The sequence below is a fragment of the Podarcis muralis genome, chromosome 12, assembly GCF_964188315.1.
Source record: "Podarcis muralis chromosome 12, rPodMur119.hap1.1, whole genome shotgun sequence".
Lineage (NCBI taxonomy): Eukaryota > Metazoa > Chordata > Lepidosauria > Squamata > Lacertidae > Podarcis > Podarcis muralis.
In genome coordinates, this window is record NC_135666.1 from 32841318 (window position 1) to 32866429 (window position 25112).

At 43.4% G+C, this 25112-nt stretch overlaps 1 protein-coding gene across 1 annotated transcript in view; it reads left to right on the forward strand.

The window, feature by feature from the left end:
* Window positions 1-8927, forward strand: part of LOC144329318 (uncharacterized) — a 35331-nt gene extending 26404 nt beyond the window's left edge. The window contains exon 4 of the mRNA XM_077936982.1: window positions 8222-8927. Coding sequence (XP_077793108.1) covers window positions 8222-8372 — 151 coding nt within the window. The 3' untranslated portion in view covers window positions 8373-8927. The remainder of the gene's footprint in view (window positions 1-8221) is intronic.
* Window positions 8928-25112: the final 16185 nt, after the last annotated feature.

Consider the following 25112-nt stretch of genomic DNA (forward strand, 5'->3'; position numbering starts at 1 on the left):
ATAAATTGTCCACACAAGAGTAATGCATGAACTGGGCTTTAAAATCTGACATTAGCAGCACAATGGTACACAGCAGACGGGAGTAACCTCCCGTGTCAAGGGCATGTTGCTTTGGGGTTAATTTACTGGGGACTGCATACCAGTGATGGTATGTATTCTGGAGGTTTCTAGTCACTTCTTTTCCTTGCCTCATATTTTGTTCCTAACAGGCACTGTGAAAATAGGACACTTCTCACAGTGTGAATATTTTGGGTAGGAAAACTAGACCTCATTTAAAACATTTGTGATCTCTGCTATTTCGAGTTTAGAATAGCTGAAGGGTGTTTCTATTTAACTGCATGGCCACAACTATTATATTTAACTGCAGAAAAAGCACAAAGGTGTAAAACCTGCTGAAACTGATGACTAAGGTCACTTCCAGCCTGTCTCTATTTTGCAGGAGGGAATCGATTGCATTCCAACAAATTTAGATGTGTGCAATTAAAGTAGATTAAAGCACTCTTACACACACAGAAAACCCACTTCAAAGCAACCAGGCTTTTCACAGTAAGGAAAGTGATGAGAAAATGCACCAGAAAGCATTAAATTGGTTGATCAGCCATAAACCTCTGCACGAACAAATCAGGACAAATGCTCAATAAAAAGTGGGACTCATATAACCTCTGTGCAAATAAATTGCTATGTATGCTCAGATCAGACATTGTAGAACCTCCAGACAAGCTTTGTTGCAAACAAATCAGGCTCAATATTATTCTATACTCCACTGAAATGTTCAAATGCTTATTTGATTGTCCTTGAATGTCTCCTGCCACACCCTTTGAGAACCACTGGCTTAAGGTGTGCAAGTGGATTGGTGAGGGACTTTTCTATTCTATTCCATACTATGTGATGAAATTCCTATTTTGCAACTGTTTTCGCAAACTGTTGCAAATGATTCACCGGCTCAGGCAGTAAGATGCTAATGCCAGCCAAAACGCGTGTCTGTTGACCTTATGCTGGCACTAGGAAATATAACCCAGATGGTACTGTTCTGCTACATGCTTCCAGTACAGTATAGCAGCATTGTGGGAAATAATATGTATAAAAGAGAGGGAAGGCACTCTCGAGGCATCTTGAATGGCATCCTATATGTGTTTTAGATTCACTGGAGCTGCAGAAGCTACTGTGCCATTTCCTGATAAGAGGAAGGGGATACTAGTATGCTATGGCAGTTCCTTTTACACACTCAGTACAGAAACGATACCAACCTAGCTGAAGAATAATAATAATAATAATAAATTTTATTTATATCCCGCCCTCCCCAGCCGAAGCTGGGCTCAGGGCGGCTAACAACAATCAAATAACCAAATAGTTGAATAATCACACATTCTAAAATATTTCATTATAAAAATTAATTAAAATCAAATTGATGGCAACCAAAATACTGTGCAGGTTGCCAGAGGAGGGAGTCAGGCTGCGCCCTGACCAAAGGCCTGGTGGAACAACTCTGTCTTGCAGGCCCTGCGGAAAGATGTCAGGTCCCGCAGGGCCCTAGTCTCTTGTGACAGAGCATTCCACCAGATTGGAGCCGCAGCCGAGAAGGCCCTGGCTCTAGTTGAGGCCAGCCTAACCTCTCTGAGGCCTGGGACCTTGAGGATGTTTTTATTTACAGACCGTAGGTTTCTCTGTGGGGCATACCAGGAGAGGCGGTCCCGTAGGTACGAGGGTCCTAGGCCGTATAGGGCTTTAAAGGTTAAAACCAGCACCTTAAACCTGATCCTATACTCCACCGGGAGCCAGTGCAGGTGGTATAGCTGTTGGGAAACTGCCATGGAGATATAGTCCATCATGGCCCCAAGCCGGCTGCCGGACTTCCATCGATCTCCCGTAGCCAGGCAGATCCAGCAGTTAGCGACACGAAGCCTCAGAAATAGATTGCCACATTCCAGGCTTGTGCACACTGTTCTTTATCAGCAGAACCACAGCCAGAAAGCTTGCACCGTAGAAGAGAGCATAATTTACAGACTTTATTTAGCGTTGAACAGAACAAAGGAAAACATGACCGTTCTGTGTCAGTGTCTCCGACCGACTGAAATCGAAAGGAAACAGCAAACATAAACATCCTCAACAGGAAATACGCAGACTCTGTGACTCACAAGCCTGCTCTCTCTTAAGGTGGAACGGAAATATCCTAACATCCTCCCCCTTTCCGTGTAACCTGTTGTACCTGTGGTTCACTCAATTGCAACCTTTGTACATAAACCTTAAGTTGTTCTTTGTTAACAACCTTAGACAACAGATCAGCAGGAATTTCATTTCCTGCCATGTAGGACACCCGAATCAGTCCTTTCTGAATACACTCTCTTGCACGATGTAGCTTAATCTGCAAGTACTTGGTTCTTTGCTTGCAACTCTCAGAGTTCAGCAAAGCCAAACACGATCTATTGTCTTGATACACTTGTATAGGACATTTCACAGAAACCCCGATGTCCTTAAACAGTTGCATCAACCATTCACAATCCATGAGTGAAAATGACAGAGCATTGAGTTCTGCTTCACAGGAACTTAGGCTCACTGTTGTTTGCTTCTTGCACAACCAGTCAAACAGGCAGTGGTTGTACATGTAGCATACTCCAGAAGTGCTTGTACCATCTGTGGTGTCACTTCCAAAACTTGCATCTGCAAAGATTTCAAGACCTCCAGTCTTCTGACTGGTGAACCTCAGCCTGTAGTGCATAGTCCCTTTCAAATAGCGGGCTATGCGCTTCAGAGCTTTCCAATCCTGAACCGTAGGATTGTTGGCATGTCTGCTAAGCAGATTACAGCTTACAGCTATGTCAGGTCTTGAACATCTGGCAATGAAATTCAGCTTGCCTAGAACGCATCTGTATAGCGTTGTGTCGGAAAACGCTTCAGCAGTACTGTCTACCTGGTAACCTGTCACCATCGGTGTGTCTGCTGGGTTTGCATCAACCAAATTCAACCTGGTTAATACATCAGCAATTTTCTGTGTTTGGTGTACCAGAAAATTACCTGCTTGGTCCTTCTCCACCTGCAGAGAAAGATAGTTGGATACCTCACCAAGATCCTTCATGTCAAAGTGCTCCTTCAGCTGAGCTAGGGTGCTTTGGTAGAAAGCCTGATTCTTCCAAAACATCAGAAGATCATCAACAAAACATAAACAATACAGTTTGTTTTGCCCCTCCTCCTTGACAAACACACATGGATCAGCTTTGCCCTGGTGAAAACCTAGAGAAAGCAACGTTTCAGTGAGTTTTGTGTTCCAACACCTAGCACTCTGCTTGAGACCATATAAGGATTTCCGCAGTTTACAGACCATTCCCTTCTGTATCTGCATCCCGTCAGGTGGAAGCATAAACAGCTCCTCGTTCAAAATCCCGTACAAAAAAGCTGTATTAATGTCGTGGTGGGAAACATGCAGTTTCTCCTCCGCAGCGATCTTGAGCATCAGCCGAATGCTCTCATATTTGACAGTGGGTGAGTAGGTCTCGTGGTAATCCTGTCCTGGTACCTGTGAAAAACCTCTGGCAACCAATCTGGCTTTGTGTCTGACAACCTTGCCATTCTGGTCTGTCTTGGCCTTGAAGACCCATTTGCTGCCAACCAGTCTCATACCTGGGACTACCGGTACCAGCTCCCAAGTTTGGTTCCTGTTCAAGGAATCAACTTCAGCCTTCATGGCATTAAGCCAAGGCTCAGCATCTTTAGAGGTTAACTCCTGAACCTCTTTGAAGCTTGAAGGTTCCCACACCTTCTCTGAGCTACTAAGAACAGCAGTTGCAGTCTTAGCAAACTCATCAGCATACCTCTTTGGAGGTCTGCCTTTGGTCGCCCTTTCAGACCTACGTACTAGACGCAAGTCTTCTGGACTCATCTCCTCTTTCTTAGGAGAAAAATGACCAATGGTGAACAGTGGTTCTTCCAGTTCATTGTCAGACGCATCAGATGGTCTGACTGAGGCCTTTGCGCTCTGGTAGTCTGCTGTGTCATCACTGTCACTGACACCAGCAGCCGCGCCGCCCACTGAACTGGAATCCGAACTCTGATCATCATCATCATCATCATCATCCTCATCATCCTCAGCAGCTTCCTCAGCTTTAGCTGCTTGCTTGACATCACCTTCATCCTCCTCTGGGTAACTCTGGAAAATTCCCACATTTTCCCCCCACTTAGGATTGTACTCAACACTCCTTGTGAACTTTATGGATTTAGAGTCAGTCATCCATACCCTGTATGCACCTTTTTCGTACCCCATGAACAAACCATGTGTCCCACGCTTCCCAAGCTTGTTGGTTTGTGGGGTGCGTACCCACATGTCAGAACCAAAAATTCTCATGTGTTTGGTGTTGGGTTTCTTGCCAAACATCTTCTCATAGGGGGTACAACCAATGGGTGATGACAATCTGCGATTAACGGAGTAAACCAGATTCCCTAAAGCCTCCCCCCAAAACTTATCAGGGAGATTGGCATCATGCAACAAGGTTTTCATTCCTTGCAGCAATGTTTGATTTGCTCTCTCCGCAAGCCCATTCATCCATGGCGATCTGGGGGTTGACATGTCATGCTGGATTCCCTTCTCAGTCAGGAAAGCTTCAAACTGCTGAGAAGTGAATTCCCCGCCCCGATCGGTAAAAAGACAGGAAATACGTTTACCGTGAGCATTCTCCAACCAAGCACAGAATGCCCTGAACTTCGGAAACGCTTGCGATTTCTGTTCGAGCAAAAACACATGAATGTACCTAGAAAAAGAATCAATTAGAACCATGAAGAACCTTGCTCCTCCTAAAGAGGGCGTAAGTGGCCCAACCAGGTCTGCGTGCACTAGCTGGTAGGGCTTGGAAGCCTGCCTGCTAGACTCTTTGCCTTTTGGAGCAACCTTCACCTTGTTCTCTGCACAAGATACACATTTCATGTGAAATTTACAGGGTTTGATGTTCAAACCTTCAACCACCTCTGGCATCTTGGCCAGTGCCTTCCAAGAGAGGTGACCAAACCTTCGATGCGCTTCATGAATGCAACCTGCATGAAGAACTTTGTTAGTTTGTGCAACACAACAAGAATCAGCATTAGATACAACAGCAGTGTCCTCATAAGTTATATGGAACAAACCATCCATAAACTTTGCATGCAAATAGTCCTCTTTGCCTTTACTGATGACACAGACGCTCCTCTTGAAGGAAATCTGAAAACCACGTCCAGTAAGCTGCGGGACGCTCAACAAATTGCTTGCAGCTCCAGGAACATACAGAACATTACTGATGGTTGTATGCAAACTTGCAAGTTTCACAGTCCCTTCTCCTGCAATTTGCAACGTCCTTCCATCAGCCAGGTGGATCTCACCTTCCTGAGGCTTGAAGGAGATAAAGAGGTGCCGATCCTTCGAGATGTGGCGGGTACAGCCCGAATCAACAACAAAGCTGCCTTTGGCTGTTGGAGCAGTCTTTACAGCAAGCAAACCCTTGTTTTCCACTGGCTTGGGCTTTTGCAGCTTGCCCCCCTGCTGCTCCTGGCCAGCAGACGTGCCTTTAGCCTTTGGTGAAGCTGTGCCAGCAGACATAGCCTTGTCTTCCACTGGCGTGGGCTTTTGCAGCTTGCCCCCCTGCTTCTGGTCAGCAGACGTGCCTTTAGCCTTTGGTGAAGCAGTGCCAGCTAACAAAGCATTGTTTTCCACTGGCGTGGGCTCTTCACCCTCCCTTCGCTCCTGGCCATCTGCAGACGCCTGTTTACCTTTGCCTTTCCGGCCTCTGCAAAGGCGATGACCTTGGTTCTCACGAGAAACAGAGCTCTCAGCTGCTGACTCCTTGGCTCCCCCTGGAGGCTGGAATGCTGCCTGGGATGACATCACAGTCTGCTCCCCCTGCAGCTTGCAACCGGTGCCCTCAGCATCCCTGCATACACTCGCATTCTGGGAAACAGCTTGGACCTCCGATGCAGTCAAACTCTGGGCTGGGACAACTGAGTTGTGAGCTTTCATCAAAGCATACCACATTCCACGTGCAGTGGTGTTGCCAGCCAGCGTCTTAATTTCCTCAAGAGATACGGATAAGACTATTACGTCAATCGCCTTCGAATCATCGGCTTTCCATCTCTCTGTCAGAGGAACTGGGGGGGCCTCACTCACGGTATGCCACACCCTAAACTGACGCAGCAAACTCTCACACCATTTTGCCCAGGTTTCATAATTCTGCCCATTTAGCTTCGGTGGACACGGAGCTACTTCTGAGGATTGTAAAAGATCCATCTCAGGTCTTTACGTGAGCCCAAGTCTTTATGCCTTCAAAGACTTATTATCTCGGCAGCCCATTAATCACGAACTCCCTGGCTTGGCTCCCAGGCCAATTAAGCCTTGCCGGAGTTCAAAGGCTCCTTGTTGAGGTAAACAGAAAAGCCTCCGCTCTCGCTGCTTTCGCTTTTCACATACCTCTCAAACGCAGTCTGTTGCAGCTTTACTCTCCTGTAGGTGCTGTGAATCTGGGCCCATAACCTTGTTGTTGGGAAACTGCCATGGAGATATAGTCCATCATGGCCCCAAGCCGGCTGCCGGACTTCCATCGATCTCCCGTAGCCAGGCAGATCCAGCAGTTAGCGACACGAAGCCTCAGAAATAGATTGCCACATTCCAGGCTTGTGCACACTGTTCTTTATCAGCAGAACCACAGCCAGAAAGCTTGCACCGTAGAAGAGAGCATAATTTACAGACTTTATTTAGCGTTGAACAGAACAAAGGAAAACATGACCGTTCTGTGTCAGTGTCTCCGACCGACTGAAATCGAAAGGAAACAGCAAACATAAACATCCTCAACAGGAAATACGCAGACTCTGTGACTCACAAGCCTGCTCTCTCTTAAGGTGGAACGGAAATATCCTAACAATAGCACCGGGTGAATGTGATCTCGCAGCGAGGACCCCGTAAGGAGTCTCGCTGCGGCATTCTGTACCCGCTGGAGTTTCTGGGTCAGTCTCAAGGGCAGCCCCACGTAGAGCGAGTTACAATAATCCAGTCTGGAGGTGACCGTCGCATGGATCACAGTGGCTAGGTCAGGGCTTAGCTTGGCGGAGGTGAAAAAATGCCGCCTTTGTTATAGCTGTAATCTGCGCCTCCATAGAGAGGGAGGTATCGAAGAAGCACAGGTCACTCTAGGCAGCTACTGAAAATCAAAGGGAAGTGGGTACAAATCACAAGACACTTGAAAACATTACCCAGAACACTTATCTGCAGATGAAACACTTCTAGGTGATCTGTTCATTATCGGAATATAACCAGGCCTTCAGAAGCCCTTGATGTGATTATATTTAAGCCAATCCTCGCATTGCATTATTCTCAGAAGAAACTGTAGGTAGTGGGTGGTTAATCCCCTCTCGGTAAAATGTAACAGCCAAGGCTGAAAAGCACTTTTGTTTATTTGTTCCACGCATATTTCATGCAGCTAAAAAATAAAAGCCTGCTTTGTACTTTTCACTTTAAGCGGTGCTTTCAACCATTCAGCCCAAACCTCTCCTAGAAACCCTTTCCTTTTGTCCTTTAAAAGTTGCCCATGCCATTTGCAACATATGCAACCTTCCCCATCTCCACTATGGTGTTAAGATTTCAATTCCCACCAGCCACCGTCAGTGTGGCCAATGGCCAGGGGTCATGGGATTTGTAATCCAGAACATCTAGAAGTCACCAGTTTGGGGAAGGCTGATTAATATAACTTGCAACTCATACACCATCTTTGTTTTGCCCCTGAAACAGTGATATTCAAAGAGATGATGCTTCTGGAGGTTTTTATTGTTGTTGTTCACATCGCTAATAGACATTGATAGACCCATTCTCTTCCTTGCATAGCTCCACCACAAATGCCTTAGGCCAGGAACAGCCAATGTGGTGACCTTCAGGTGTTCTGACTACAACTTCCATCACACCAACCATCAGTCATACTTGCTGGGCCTGACAGGAGTTTTATTTTCATGACATCTGGCTATCTCTGTGTTAGGGAATGCAGAACCTAAGTACGTGAAGCAGGAGGACAAAATCAGCCTGTCTCTGGTTTCCAACTCAGCCCATTCACAGCCTGTTTATTGCACAGTTCCAGCCCTCTAGAACTATACTGATTGAATTTGCATTGTTCAATTTTAAAAACCATTTAAACCAGAGACCAACAAAAGTTTGTGGCAGCCAGTTGCAAAACTGAATTACATATAGTGTCAATAAATCATTGCCTACCATTTCTTTGCATAGAGGAGGAAGGACCGCTGGGAGGAGAGCAGAAAGAGGAAACACCTGCACCAGCACAACCGGACACCTTCATCTGCCACACCTGCAGCAAAACACATCTCTCCCATATCAGTCTCTACAGCCACTGCCATGCTGTAACTGTCTAATGATTTGACTTCACCCACGAGGACGCACTCCTGCATTGTTCCCGAGACAGACAGATGCCAACCAACCATGTCCTTACAAATATGCTACACTGTTGGCTGCACCACCAAGCACCTGTGGTCTCAACGCTTCCCTTAATACACAGCAGCACACATAATTTATTGGAGAGTTCAACCTTGATAATTTAGTTACATGGAAGTATTATAAACACCAGCAATGTTTTTGAACAGTCACTATATTTAACAGTTCTACCAAATGACTGGAATGCTGTTGATGCTTCACTAGATATTCAACACTGATTGAGAATAGATCTCTAGAGGCTCAGCAAACAAACCTGTAGACGAACCCTGAGACCTCTTGAATGCAATGCTCTCCTACTAGAGAAATGATCTATTCTGCTTCTAGGATTATTCTCTGCTATAAAGAAATCTGAATAATGGACATCCATATTACCCCATGTGAGATGCTGAACCTTAAGACCATTGTCAAATAATGGTAGACAATGTGGTACCCTCTAGATATTGCTGGATTAAAATTCCCATTATTGCTGACCAGCTGGACTACTTTTAATTCTGCATTTTGTTGTTTAATTTGGCTTGTTTACTCTTTGGTTTTTTTGTTTTCGTTTATTGCAGAAGGTTGCATTGTCTTTTGCTTACTAAGTTTTTCCCCCTTTCCATTTTATTACAACTATTTTAGTGCTGCTTCATACTACTGTATTATTGGGAAACCAATAAATGGGGTAAATAAATATTATAAACAAGGAGCTGCTAGATTATCATGTCACTGTTCAGAAGGCAAATGACACTTAATCCAGGATGCCTCCAAGCATTATGAGAGAGGAAAAACTGTATTCTGAGTCAGGTTGACTTCAGCTTCAACTACATGAGCAAATAGTACAAGAAGTGTTGGCAACCAAACTTCTCTGGGGAATTCGCAACATCCCCAGCCCCTTTGCTGTTTGTTCCCAGCAACTGCTAATGTGAGACAGACTACTTCAGAACATGGAGTTTGCATTTAGCTAATAGGGTTAAGAGGAGGTGCTTTGATGGGTGGAGGAGCAGGTAGCAGAACTCTGGCTCTGCAGGGCTGAGAGAAGGGGTTGTGTAAGTGGCTTAGCAGGATGGTGGAACTGGGGTACCCCAGTGAACTGTGGACAAATGGGGACAGGGATAACAAAGGAGGAAAATAGCTCCAAGAAGAACAGCACTGAAACAAAATGTGTTCATATTTTTAAAAATTACCGAAAACAAACACAAAATGAGGGATAGTGTTGACTCAGCTCTAGCGAAAATCCATCTCTCTCCAGATGTATGTTGCTGCGCTCTGATTTGCATAAAAGTACACCAACTTTGCTGCAAATCTAAACATGATATCCTTTCATGCAGTCCTCTGATACAGACTGAATAATCCCAGATTATTCTGCAGATGGTTATAGTGTAAAACAAATAGGCCAATTCATATGTTGATCATTCGTCTTGCTAGAATAGTTCTGAAGTTTCTGCAAGTAATACTAAATGGCGCAATCCATCAGGATCTTCAACACAATCCCCATTCAAATGATGGAACGGCGACATAGGCTTTTATTTTGGCTCAGTAATTAAAATCTTCTCTGTGATTGACATCCTTTCCCTATCTTTTCCTTTTTTTGAAAGCAGAAACAATTTCTTGTAAGTACAATTGATCGACTGAAGTATGACACTTCTGTTAGTGCTTAAAGTGTGTTAACTATTTGTGCAAATGTCAGACATGGTACAAATATATTTGAGATATGACAGGTGCTTTCTTTCCACTCTTAAGCCCTGCTCAGGTAGATAATGAATGTCTGAATAGGGCTTTAACAATACCAGCAATCTTGGAACAAAATGTCTGAATTTTTTGTTTTTGTTTACAATAGACTTAGCAGACCTTTGCTTCTGGGATCTGGTTCTTGATTACTTTTCAAAGTAGGCTATTTACACTTGAGCCAAGCAGATGAAAAGTGCCACCATTCTGATTACACACTGCACAAAGGTGCAAATAGCTTTAGAAGGCGCAGAGAAGGTCCTCCATATTCAACGAAAAGGCCAGCTGTATATGCCATTTCTTTGTTGGTGCTATTTTGCTAGACATGGTGTTTTGCTGTACATCTTGTTGTTCTTTACTCTTTTGGCAGAAGTCCAGCATGTTGTTGAATCTGACTGACATCAAAGGTAGAAGCTGTTTTCCAAGTGCCTTATATTCATACAGACTTTCAGCCTCAGGCCATGTTTTAATTGGTTGGCTAGAAAGAAACAGAACATCTAAAATTGCACTTCTTTTTCAATTTAGCCTGTTAATATCTTTTTCAGGAGGATAGTTTGTGACATTTTGGTTTTAAAAAAGATGTCTTCTTGATTTTGTTGAGACAGAAAACAGAAATTTAACCATGCCATTATTGGTAGGAAATATTCCATCAAATCCAAGGTACAATTATGGTAGATAAAGGTACTGATCTTGCAAACTCCTATAAAGTCAGTAGCTAGACATTTGTAGATGACATCGATAAATATGGGATGGTTAAAAAAACCAATGAGAGCTTGACATTGCTTTCAAAATAACTCTCCAGAGCAGGGGTCAGCAAACTTTTTCAGCAGGGGGCTGGTCCACTGTCCTTCAGACCTGGTGGGGGGCTGGACTATATATATATATATATATATATATATATATATATATATATGGGGGGGGGATAAACTAATTCCTATGCATTTTAAATAAAAGCACACATTCTACTCATGTGAAAACACGCTGATTCCTGGAACATCCGCGGGCCAGATTTAGAAGGCGACTGGGCCGGATCCAGTCCCTGGCCTTAATTTGCCTACCCATGCTCCAGAGTAAATGGATAACAATTAGTTCTGCCCAAAATTGTGGCTCCCTTCTTCTTTGCACTTCACACTAGAAACTCCTGAGACATAGTCCTCACCTTTGAAGGGAACAATGTTAGACAATCCTCAAGAGATTTATAGGAAGAAGACATGAATGCCAATTTTTACTAAGCTCCTTGTGTGTGCTAGACCGTGATAAGAAATTAGCATTAACAGATTATGTGTAAATGTGAAACTTGAAGGAGAAACCTTCTTATAACCCCTGCCCAACTTGGTTCATTCATGCATTTTTGGAATTGTTTTATTCATTTTATTTTCTTACTATAGTGCCCTGTATCCAACAAGTGTTAGAATTTAATCAAGGTGTAGGGTGTTAAGATGGGTGCCAGACTTTTAATCCTTGGATCCAGCAAGTGTTAAAGGCTAATCAAACCTGGCTAGCCTTCTGGTGAAGTGTAAGGTGAACGAAGGGAGGGGCTCTGTCACCGGTAATGAGAAGGACAAAAGCCAGAGTTAAGGATGGAGTGTTAAGGGTGAAGTGACCTAGAAGCAAATCTGCAAACTGAGAGACAAAGAACCATGCTGGAATCCAAGGCTGCAGCTATGGGAGAAGCAAGACCTTTTGGGGGTGTTGATACTGTGAACAGACATAACAGACTCAGGTTGTATATATGTGTACATAAACCATACATACTAAAGACACCACAGTCTCCCCCCATGGCTCATTTCCAAAAGGAAACACAAACCCTGGGGAAGTGCCTGGAACCCCTGAAATCTCGCAGCACTTGGAGATTGGGGTGGCATGCAACAATATGTCCTTACAGGAAAAAAATACAAGGCACATGAGCTAATATAATTAAAGTCTGTTTGCACAGCCTTCAAATTTTCTTCCATACAATATTAGTCAAGGGAAGGAGATGACACATTCAGATATACTATATGTTATACTGAGGAATGAGATTGCATATGAAATACCTGCATGTGAGAATGAGTCCTGTTATCTGGACATAATAGTAACTTGTGACTGACAAATTTTGCTATTGAAAAAACTCAATAAATCCGTTTGCTGCTAGGAATATTTTCTGTTTATCATCCTAGCTGTATAATTTATTGATTTTTATCAACCTGACCTTTGAAATACACTGTATTAATTATTTTTTATGCCAAAAATGGCATTTGCAGTTGAATGGGGAAAAATACAAGCCGTGCCAAGACATATTAATTGTTAGACTAGACCAATAAACTATCCTGACATGTCCGAGTACGTTGCATAATTAAGTGTGTGTTTGTTGCTCAGAATCATTAATAAAGTACAGATCTATTTCTAGGAACTTCACACCTAAAGGTTACGGAAGAAAGATTGAAAATACTTATTCACGCTAGGTATGGATGCTACTGCTTCAAAGCGTGATAGACCCAGGCTAATTCCTTATTACTAATCAATGCCTCAGTTTGATGTATCAGGCTATTTACTTCAGCAAGTATAATTATCTGCCACAGACATGAATAATCCCTCCACAGTGCATTATTTAATCTTCAATTACAATCACCCAGATTTGTGGAGAAGATACATCACTGCTGGATGACCCCAATTACCTTTGTACAACTGCAATACAAGAATCAGACAAGCTCCCGTGCTTCCATTCACAAGACAAAAGTTTGGGTAACACACATTTTTTCTTGTGCTGGCCTCTGTATATTTTAGAGGTCATTTTGGTCATGATGACTGAATGGGTTTTTAACTACCCTTTAATACAAAACCTTGTATCATGTTGGCAAGGGCAAAACCCTTGAAACTACAGCTCATCTGTTTTGTTTCAGAGCATATAACTGGCACAGCTTGCCCGGCTTTCTTATTTAATAATATTGGAATGCTGTTGATAAGGAAATGAAGAAGTTATTTGTGGAGGAATGGCTAGAAGTCTAAAGCAGGCCTTTAAACCAGACCTTTTACTGCTTAATATCCTTAAAAAAAGGTAAAGGTACCCCTGCCCGTACGGACCAGTCTTGCCAGACTCTAGGGTTGTGCGCCCATCTTACTCAAGAGGCCAGGGGCCAGCGCTGTCCAGAGACACTTCCGTGTCACGTGGCCAGAGTGACATCACTGCTCTGGCGAGCCAGAGCCGCACACGGAAACGCCTTTTACCTTCCCGCCAGTAAGCGGTCCCTATTTATCTACTTGCACCCGGGGGTGCTTTCGAACTGCTAGGTTGGCAGGCGCTGGGACCGAGCAGCGGGAGCGCACCCCGCCACGGGGATTCGAACCGCCGACCTTTCGATCGGCAAGCCCTAGGCGCTGAGGCTTTTACCCACAGCGCCACCCGCGTCCCTGCTTAATATCCTACAGCCTTTTAAATGTGTCTGTTGGAAGGGAAGGTAGGTTATTGTTTGTTGTTTGGGGTTAAATATTTATTTGTGTTTTATCTTGTATTTTATTCTGTGAATTGCCCTGGGATCTCTTGATGAAGGGTTGTATATAAATCCAATTTATTAATTAATTAGTTCCATTAATACAAATAAAGAGTAAAGCAATGGTGAATGGTTTCTGATATTAGCTGATCACCCCTGAGCAGATTTAACTATTGCTCCCTGGTAGAAGTGTTCTTGAGAATCTCACAGGAAAGTCACTGAAACCAAGGAGGTGGTTTTGAAAGGACAGGCATGTGTGCATAGTTTAATCGTTGTGACTGCTCATGCATATGGGCATTCAAATGTGATTCATATTTAAAATGCAATATATACAGCCAAAACTCTGAGGGTAATGATGATCCATCGGAAGGACAACTCTCTTTACTTCAACATCCCCTCCCTGAAATCACTGTGACTGGAGTGCGCTGGGGAAATAATTCACCGCGATTAATAGCTAGACCATTTCTGTCAAAGTTAAGGATCCCACTACCTTTCCACCTCCTCCTTTCTCAAGCTCTGGGTGTTTCCCCAGTTCGCTTGGTTTCATTACTCAGAAAAGAAAATGTTGTGTTTTTAAAGTTTTGGAAAAGCCAAAGAAACAGAGCTACTCAGAAGTATAGGGATTCCCTGACCTGTCTTGGCACACCTTGTTAATGGCACAATCTGAGTCAGAAATGTGAGATCTTGAGCCAAATCACCCTGATTATTTGGGGTACACATAGAAAGCCAATGCACGCCCTTCGTCGTGCCAACTATAGCCATGTAGTGTAGCTCAATGTGTTTCAGAACTGAATGTCCTTTTGAAGGAATAACCTTAAACTTTCTAAAGCAACTGACACAAATGTTACTATCCGGGGGTGTCAACGAATAAAATATGGGGGGCAGGTAAGCCCCCCCCCATAATTGATCACAAGACATAGTGCACACACACCATTTGAATGACACTTTGAATGGCAATGCCCATCAACTTTGGGGGGTGGCCTCCTCAAATATTTTAATGGGGGGGGCAAAGACCCTCAGTCCCTAGGAGTTGGCTCCTGTGTTGCTGTCCTTCTGGCACCACAGGAACACCAGCCTACAGTTTGTTATCTGCCAAGAAAGAGGGGAGCTGATACAGTTGTAGAAAAGGAAGTATTGCCTAGCAGGTTTGCAGTTGTGCCATTGTAACATTAACTGTTTTTATACTGGACAGTGAATTAAAAAGGGGACAGTGGTCAGGCACTTATTTCCAAGTGGGAACATTCTGTCTTTAAAAAGGTAAAGGTAAAGGTACCCCTGCCCGTATGGGCCAGTCTTGACAGACTCTAGGGTTGTGCGCCCATCTCACTTAAGAGGCCAGGAGCCAGCGCTGTCCGCAGACACTTCCGGGTCACGTGGCCAGCGTGACAAGCTGCATCTGGCAAGCCAGCGCAGCACACGGAAACGCCGTTTACCTTCCCGCCAGTAAGCGGTCCCTATTTATCTACTTGTACCCAGGGGTGCTTTCGAACTGCTAGGTTGGCAGGCGCTGGGACCGAGCAATGGGACCGCACCCCACCACGGGGATTCGAACCGCCGACCTTTCGATCTGCAAGCCCTAGGCACTGAGGCTTTTACCCACAGCGCCACCCGCGTCCCATTCTGTCTTTACTCATTGTCTATTATTTAAAGATGACTGGTATACAGTATGTCAGAAAGTAACAGGTGGTTGAACAGACATGGGATTCTGAAACTTCCCACCCTTGGGACCCACTTGAGAGGCCGAAAAATATCCGAGGTCCATCATTCACAAAATAGTGCATGGGTGGAGCTAGCAGCACAGCCAAGGGAGGTGGAAATGGAGACTGACATAATTAGCAGGCAATTGCTGACATCATTTCCTATTGATGCCCAATCCTTCTTTGGAAATGGCTAAATTCATTGTAACAGTGATTTGCTTGTAGCAGAGGGTTCCATATTTCAGCTTTCCTCAAACTAAGTACAGACACTGGTTCTGGAAGAATTATAATCCAGGTTCCCCATTTTAGGCAGAATTTGTGGCACCAAACACTTTAAGAGACAAAAACTTTATGTTTTTCCTCTCCCCACATGCTTCTAAAAATATTTCACTCCTCTCCTGCCATTTCTTCTCCCTCTCTTTTTTTACACTTAACTTGTACCTTTGCCAACTCCCAAACTGAGTTTTGTTCATCTCACTGTCCTATTTTTTATATTCACTTCCTCCTTTAACATCTTTCCTGCCTTAACCTCTCCTTCTCCATATTCCTAGTTTATTATTGTTGCTTTAAAAAAATATTATCTTTACAAATCATTCTCATTTCCTTCTATGACCCCTCTAGTTTTTTCCCTACAGAGGAGGGAGGAGAGACTTCCTGGCTCAGAAGGAGACCAAGCAGGAATGGCTGGTGGCAGCAAAAGATAAGGGAGTGGAAGGAAATCCACATCTGCACAATTTGGTGGTAGTGGTGGGATTGCAACAGGATCTTCCACAATGAAAGCTATAATGCCTTGGAGGTAAAAGGGAACCTTTCACAAAGGAAACTTCAGAGTGAGGTATCTGTTGTGTTTCAGAGTGTGAAGTTCTAAGACCTTTGGGGAGGGGATTCTAATTTTTTTTTATTTTAAAAAATGAGACAAGACTAGGTTTCTCCCCTCCTTTTTTTTTTTTTTTGAACAACTGTGGATGAGGCACCTAGTTAAGTGATGACAATGCTTTTTTAAAAAAGTAAAATGAGAAGAAAGGACAAGAAAAGCCTCAGCCCTCTTGTGGCTTTGGCCCAGCACTAGTTGCAACAACCCCCTACTGCAGAAGTTCCTGGACTACAACTCCCATTATCCCTGACTGGGGCTGATGGGAGCTGTACTCAAGGAACATCAGTAAAGCACCAGCTTGGCTACCCCTGCCCTAAGTGAGTAACATGTTGTTGTTGTTGTTGTTGGCATCTGTCTGTCTTGAGAGACAATGGAATGCGCCCCAAGGAGTAACATGTGACAGGATATAAATTCTGAAGACAGTTAAATTGTACATGTGAAATACGCCTGAGGCTGAGAATTTGGTGCTTTAAAAATGTTTTTTATTAGGAGCCGCTTTGGTTCCTGTTACTAATATTTCTCACACTAGGATATTTTCGCTTTCTGTAATCCTGTGACTTCAGTTGTTTGCTTGTGAAATGTCAGTAGGAGAAATGAGGTGCCACTTAGCATACACTGTAGGAAAAAGAACGGGAGTTTGCGGTGAAGCACAGTGAGTCAGTGAGGAGTGATGTCCCACTGGGCTCGTGATTAGCTCTGACACTCTTGAATATTTTATACAAGGATTTAGACAAAGCTCCTACATGCAGGATCATTAAATTTGCAAATGGTACAAAAATAGGGGGAGTTCTTAAGGCTCTGAGGACTGTCGCTATTTTATGCACTAATCTTGACAGATTTGGCAAGTGGGATCGACAGAGGAATAGGCTATGTAATGAGTATTAATTCAGTATAATGAAAAGCAAAGGATTTGAATAGAAATAATGCCCCAAGATGAATGTAGTTCTGAACAATATCAAAATCAAGTAGTTGGGAACGATATTGAATTAGGCAATGATAAAAGATCTTATTATCGTTTAATATCTGTTTAGAGCCAGGAGGGCAGCTGGCAGGGGAAAAGCAGGAACTTGACCATTACTTGATAATACTGAGACAAGATTGTGCCAGCCGCATGCTGGGGTATGCTTGTATGCTGTAAAAAAAACATAAAATTAAAGGCTCACGTGAGCCCACCAAGGAGGCTGTCATAGACTGGATGGATTGCCAAGTGGGGGTGGGAGGCAGCAGCTGGGGAACCCCAAGGGGAACAAGGTTCAGAACCTGGGGATTGGTGGTGGGATGACGATGAGTGGTCAGAGGAAGAAGGAGCAGACTGGGAGGTAGAGGTATCGGAAGCTGAAGAGGTAACAGGGTTTAGTGAGCAGGAAGAGGCTGTGGCAGAGAGCAGTTCAGAATCAGAGGCAGAAGCAGAAGCAGAGTGGGGGTCAAGAAACAGGCTGCTGAAGAACCCAAGGAATCTCCCTCTCCTCCTGCAACAGCAAAGAGGAATGAAGAGGGCAGAGTAAAGAGAGACAAGGTGAAGGAGCCTTCTGCTGCTGGGGAAGGAACCGGAGGAGGAGCCTTAGAGAGTGGTGGGAAAGCAGGGAGCTTGTTTTTGCAACTGCCTCACTGGGGCAAGACCTACTGGGAAGAGTTGCTGGGATCACTGCGGGATAATAATAATAATAATAATAATAATAATAATAATAATAATAGTTGTGTCTGGTGTTGAAATGATGTAAGAGTAGGCACTGTGAATGTTTGTGAACTGTTGTGGGCACTACACACCACAAGCAAGCACACATTGCAGCCTATTCTATTGGCTAATTTCAAGACTATTATCAGTGGGATGAGGGGTGAGAGAAGATCCCATGGTCTCCTGGGAAGACCTCTGTGGGAGCACCTTTGCCCACAGACATCATGATGGGAATCCCTGTTTGTCAGCACAAGATCTCCTGTCCTCATGTTACCTGTTGTGTCAGAGGAGTCATGCTCATATCAATGATTCATGCAGAAGCACTAGGTCACTAGGTAGTGAAGTGTCTTATCTGTCCAGTTTAAATTTGTAGAAGGGTGGTGCCTCAGCACTCAAAAATTTGGGAGCCATAGTGATATGATTTAATTCAGACACACCATGCCATCAGCACCATAGGACTTTTTAAATATAAAAAATGCGTGTAGTAAAAATGCTTCTAGGTGTCAATATTAGTTGTCTATTTAGAAGCTCAACAAGCAGTATGGCATTCGTGTTACTTTATATTCATATTTGGGGAGCGACAGTTGCCTGAAAAGTAATCTTTCCATTTGTTTTTAAACATAATCGTTCTGCCTGAGACTTTTATTAAACTGGAGACTACATCTCCTGCACTGAATAACTGGCTACATTGCAAAAGAATGTTCTTAAAAGCTCCAATAGATGTCAGTATGGAAATAAAAAAGAATCCAGACGAATAATGTCAAGAAGGAAGGCAATCAGAGAGCCTTGTCTGCATTAGGTAATTCAGACCCAAATAAAGGCTTGATAATGATTTGGTGACAGTCCATTACAGATGTAAGTAAAAAAAGGGGGGAAACCAGAACAATTTTCAAAAATGCAAATGGGCATTATACACCATACCAGTTTTCTGTACTCTTGTTTTTATATTTGATTGCTGCTTTTCAGAAGACCCTAGTTACTTTTAACTTTGGGGGGAGGGGGCAATGTTGCTCTGTGTATGTGTCAAAATGGGTCAGGATCTATATTCATGGCAGAACAAGATAGATAGATTAATAGTTCATTAAAATAAACAGACAGTGGATGAGATGCAAACACAAGATCCAGATATCTTTTAAGTTCAATAATTTGTTATGTGTTTGCTGCTTTATATATCTTCCCTCCTCTTCCACCACAATTAAATAGCTATTACTTTCCTGTTGGTCAGGAGGAGGATGAGAGGGCATTTCTGCATTCAGGCCCTTTGCTCAATGAGCTTGGAGCATGAAGGTCATGTCTGGCAATGGAGGAGGGACACAGCCAAGTGTAGAATGGGGGTGATTTCCCCTTCCAAGATCCTTCTGCCACACGTGGGGAAAATCCTAAAGGGTCACCTTTCTGCTGAAACCTGAATTGTCAGCTTACACAATTATTTCCCGCTGCCGACGCTGCACAAAGTATTACAGCAAATATTTGGGGGATATTTTCCATGTCTACACAAAGATGGATTTGGCAAGGTAAACCGGGAGCACAGTGTTCCTTTTGCCTGATAATTTACAGCTCAAAGCTGTCTCGTGATGACACCCAGATAGATTCCAGTGAAGAAGCTAGAGGTGTGTTCCCATCCTGAACAGTTCATTTTATGTATTTGGCTTCCCAAACCCGCAATCTACACCCAGTCCTACTCTTGCAGCTGTCATCCTCCCACATGCCTTTTTCATACAAGGCACTCTCCAAGGGCACTACTGGTGGTCTCTGCTGTACATGATGCAGCTGTTTCTCCCACACTGCACAGAAATCCTCTCCTCTTTTCCAAAGCCACTCTCCTCCTCCTCCAAAGTTGGGATCATACTTTCCATTTATTTGGAATTGTATTTAAAATTATGGTTTGCAACAATAGCTGATAAAAGCAAAACTCAACGCATACCAGCTGCATGTTCTTTTAACCTGAGGAAATGTCTAATTCTGAAAATCTCCTAGAGCCAATACTGCAGTAGCAAAAAAAGCGTTTCTTCTCAAAGTACTCTCCCTTCTTCTCTTTTAAAGCTATTTGTACAACTTTGATCATGGGAACTGCTATGTGGACAGGTGAGGAACAGTTAAAAACACAGAAGCTGCCCAGACCTCACTCAGCCCATCATGTTGTTATAGGAATCAAGGAATCCCAGCAGGGAGGCATAATTGAAAATTTAATATTGGATCATTTTCTGGATAGTAATAGGTGGCTCTACTTTCTTCACAGTATGAAAACTTCTCACTGATAATACCCCCCCTTCCCAATTTTCTCTGGGTAGCATTTGACACTGATCTCCTAATTGGTTTTTCTGGCCAGACAGGAGATCAGAGAACAGCACTACTGTGTTACTACTGTCTAGCTAATGTAGGCTCACAACCTCTGACATCTCCCTCTGCCAGGTGCTTAACTTAAATCCAGCTCAACCATCTAAGTAAGTTTTTCCTTAAATACACAGCTCTGCCCATTTAGTAAGTCACAATTAAACTGGTAGAGCTGACTACCTCTGTTAGTGGAGGCAGAGCACAGGAATCATGGCTGGGAGCCATTGATAACCAATGACATTTTAAAAAAAATTAAAGATTTTCATTGCTCACAAAAGCGCATGCATTGTCTCTTTCTTTAGGCTGTGTTTTCTACAGATCAGTTACATTTGCCGTGAGACATTGGTGTTATATGCAGTATAGGGTTGGGAAGAGAGGGGAGAGAGGGAGAGAGGGGATGGGGTGAGAAAGCTTATGTTCTTTTACTTAGTGTATGTGTGGGGTTTTTGTGTCAGCATCACTTGGGGAGGTTCTCTTTCTATTCGCTTGCTGTCTCCTTGGTGGTGAGAGAGGTTGGGGTGGCCTAGGGTGTGGCTGATTGTCTTTGGTTGGCTGCAGTTGGCTTTGTTTGTGCTTGGGGGGGGATTGATAACCATGGATGAAGGGATTGTGGTGCTCCATGGAATGTCCCTTTTGCACAGCAGCCATCCAGATGGAACCATCTTGCAGCTGGGATGGTAAAACTGGTACAAACCTCATCAGGGTTGCCAAGGACAGCCAACTGGTATACCCAGAAACTGAGGGTGGGTTGGAGTCCTGCAGCCTAAGCTGCTAATCTAGGAGTTTTGAGATGTGCCAAATATCTATTAAAGATCAATGCACCCTACAAGAAAATTTTTGTTTGTGACTATGGTGGGAGAGTTTATGTGTGTTAAATATATGGCACCTGGCATTGGTGTGGCCAGCTGGAGCTGCATCAGAGCAATGGTATGCAATTGCTTGCTGGTCTTGGGACATATCTGGCTGGGCAACATTAGGCAGGCTTGATAGGAACATTGGATATTCTTCTAATTTGGCTGTGCATGCCAGGAGCTGCTCAGTTTGGTGACACATTGTGTCATTGCAGGGCACAGGGCATTTAAGAATAAGTTAGAGGAGCACAACTGATGTCAAAGATACCCAGTGCTACAAGTAACCAGATGTGCTGAGTGTCTGGAGATGGAGTCAGAAGCAGCACTAGTTCAAGATTTGGGGGGTCACTGGGGAAGATGTTCTCACTGGATTCCCTTTCTTATGTGGCCCCTCTTCCCCTAAGAGGTGAGAACTGCTTCTCTTTAGGCCCGTTGGTGCCACATCTGAAAGTGAAGGCAAGGTGTTCAGAGGTTATTCCTGCTTCTCCTTGCTCATTTCATTGGGGAGCAGACTGGTGAATCGGAAGCAATGGCAAGGAGGAGGAGCCAGCTCCGCAGATTGGCTGTGGCCCCCCAGCCATGATGGCAGTGGCCCTTGGCAAGTGTCAAGATATGTCAACTCCTGACATTGGCTCAGACCAGATGCTTCCCTATGGGAACTGGCAAAGGGGAGCCTTGCCCAATGTGCATTGGCCCCATCCCAATGCCATTCTGCTTCTCTAGGTAGTTAACCAACTGGTATACTGAATCAAGGTCACATCCAATGCTTGTCCTACTCAGAGTAGGCCTATTAAAGTTTACAGTAATGACTAAGGTTCAGTAATTTTCGTGGGTCTACTCTGACTAGTCTCTGTAGCAGTGTCGTTGTCGTCTTCTTCTTCTTCAAAAGTATATCCTCCCTCTGCAATGGGGTTACTAAACAGTTTGTCATTTGAAATAAAGTTATGGCCATCCCCATACCCCAATCTTGGGCTGGTGTACAGCTCTTTTTTCAGCCCTCCCTTGTTGTTCCAGGCACAATATAAGAGAAGAGCGGAGTTTTTTATAGGAATCCTATTAAAGCATTGTCAAAGAGGGAATATTGTTCAGTAAGACTGAGAAGCAGAAGTCTACAGTGGGGCAACAGCACACTATGATTGATAGTGTCTGTGATTCTAGCAAGCTCCTTTCCTCTGCACAGGCCAGAGACCAGAGGGAGATATGATGACATACAGGGAGATACAAGTTAGCCCGAGGGCCTGTGTCAAATTATACCTCAACGTTCTTCACATGTCTTCATTCCTGGTGAACACTTTTGGCAATTTATATACTGACACAATACTCCTATCGAAAAGGTACAAGTGTGTGAGAAACCCTGCGGTAATAAAACCACACATGTCAAAGTCCTGATTTTGAAATGATCCATGGCAGGTTTCCTTTCCCCCTCCTCCCCCTCCTTTTAGTCTAAACTAATCTGATGCTACTGCTGTTTGGAGCTGTCTGTCGCCTCTGTCCTCAGTGAGCATGGTCAGAAAGCAGCTTGTGAAATGAGCAAAGGCTCTTCTTGAGATGTAAGCGGAGGGAGAATGATTGATGGAAGAAAATAGCAAAAAGGCAAGCAAGATTAAGTTGGGAGAAACATGAAAGGGACCGAAGGACAGTGCTGAAATAATGAAATACAGAGGATGGATACACATGAAAGGAATAATGTGTTTAATGTGTACCCTAAGTTTTCCTTTTCACATGCTGGTCCCGTTTATGATAATATGATGCATTCAGAAAAATAACATCTTGGCAACGTTATTAGTTGGTCACTGTTAACTTTAACTTCCTACTGGGGATGCTTGAGAAACTGAATCATTGCAAATTCTGATATGAACTGACCTGATACCCACTTCCTGGATGATATATGGATCAGAAAATTGGAATCCACACTTTCCAAAGGTTATCACAGTTTTCAGCTCAAAAGTGTGGGGTTTTTTAAAAAAAAAATCAAAACACATACAAAAATAGATATTTTGGGAGAAAAGGTAATTAAGAAATGTCTATTTTGACAAAAAAGTACAGTAAAAATGTATTTCCATATTTATATTTTTCATGCAGATTTAATATTACATTTTTGATAGATTTATGTTCAAATGGGGTAGAACAAACATTTGACTGAAAACATTTGAAACTGGCATAAAACCAGGCAAAGACCAATTATTCCATCCCTACCTTCAACTGTCCCTGTTAAATAACTTCAGTACTTCTTATGGACTGTTTTTAGAAATGTACTCTGTTGGTATCGATACTAGAGTTTAACCTACAAAAGAGAGTTGTACTTGTTTATCATGTCAGCCAAAGTATTGTTTGTTTGGGAAGTGGCCCTTATGATTGTCAAATACATCGGGAACGAGAGTCGTTTTGGCAACCAAAAAAAATAAATGCAAAATGCTACAAATAAGGGCTTTTAACTTAGGAAAAAAGTAAGATGGATAGAGGCTTACAGAATCATGAATAATGCAGATGAAATTTTACTTTCTGTCTGAATTCTAGAACTTGGGAGTTGATTGATACACAGTAGGTTCAGGGCAGAGAAAAAGCAAGCACTTTTTCAATCATGTAATTAACTTGTAACATTCTTTGACACAAGCTGTGGAGAAAGCAACTAGCATTTATGGTTCTAACAATCTATTAAATGTATACTGATGGAGGTTATGTATATTAAACAAACAATATACTTAAAAAAAATAGAACCTACATGCTCAGAACCATTATACTGCTAATTGCCAGGTGCTAAGTAAAGGTAAAGGGACCCCTGACCATTAGGTCCAGTCGTGACTGACTCTGGGGTTGCGCGCTCATCTCGCTCTATAGGCCGAGGGAGCCAGCGTACAGCTTCCGGGTCATGTGGCCAGCATGACTAAGCCACTTCTGGCGAACCAGAGCAGCACACAGAAACACCGTTTACCTTCCTGCCGGAGCGGTACCTATTTATCTATTTGCACTTTGACGTGCTTTCAAACTGCTAGGTTGGCAGGAGCAAGGACCGAGCAATGGGAGCTTACCCCGTGGCAGGGATTCGAACCGCCAACCTTTTGATCGGCAAGTCCTAGGCTCTGTGGTTTAACCCACAGCGCCACCCGCGTCCCTTTGCCAGGTGCTAGGGCAAACAATAATGTTGGTCTGAGATCCTGCTCTTGCAAGGAGGTCGCAACAGGTTCTAAGGCCAGGAATAGGCTTCTCTGGACACATTCCACTGTTTTGAAACTTAAAAAAAAAACCTTAAGAACTTCTGCATGTCATGCAATCATAATAATTGCTTTCTGTATCTGTGGCTGTCATATGTTACAGATGTACAGATGATTATATATCCTGGGATTCTTTTGATTCATTTACATGGACAGAAAATGCATTGTGAAAATCATTACCTAGACTCGAGTCTTTCTTTTCCCTTGCCATGCTGATCTTAGCTCTGACGATTTTGCAACTAACGAAGTAAGAAAGATGTGTTACTTCAGGAAGCTACTTTCTCTCTTGATTGCTGTAGATTTTTTCTCCTAGCACCTTTCCTGGTGAGAGAAACAAGCACACCCTTTCAGCTGGAAGTATCATATGTTCTACTTTTGCTTGGAGGCAACGCAGAGAAAGAGTTGAGTCTTCCCTACTTCAAAGTCAGGCTCTCAATGCAAAATATAACACTTTCCCTCGGTGAAGGAAAGAGAAAGGCCCAAGGGCAAAAAAAATGGAAAATAAAATAAGCAATCTTAAAGTCAGCATGGTGGTTCATGTGGGCTGTGGATGGGTGAGACAGCAGGCTAATTGTCTAGCACTTTTCAGTGTGGCTGAAAATCGTAAGTTAACTGCACAAGGCCTGTCATCAGTTTGCAGTCTGCTTCCATGTTTCCCTGCTGAGTACAGATGACAGAAGGCTGAGCCAAGCTTTCCACTGATTATAAAAAAATACCAGTAAATTAAGATGTCTTATTTTTAGGGTTTGCCTTTGCACTTTTGTCATGAGTTTTATTCTTCCTGCAGAAATAGTGAATGCAGGCACTTTCTTATTTACTTCCTTACAAAACAGCTTAAGTGTCAGTCCAAGA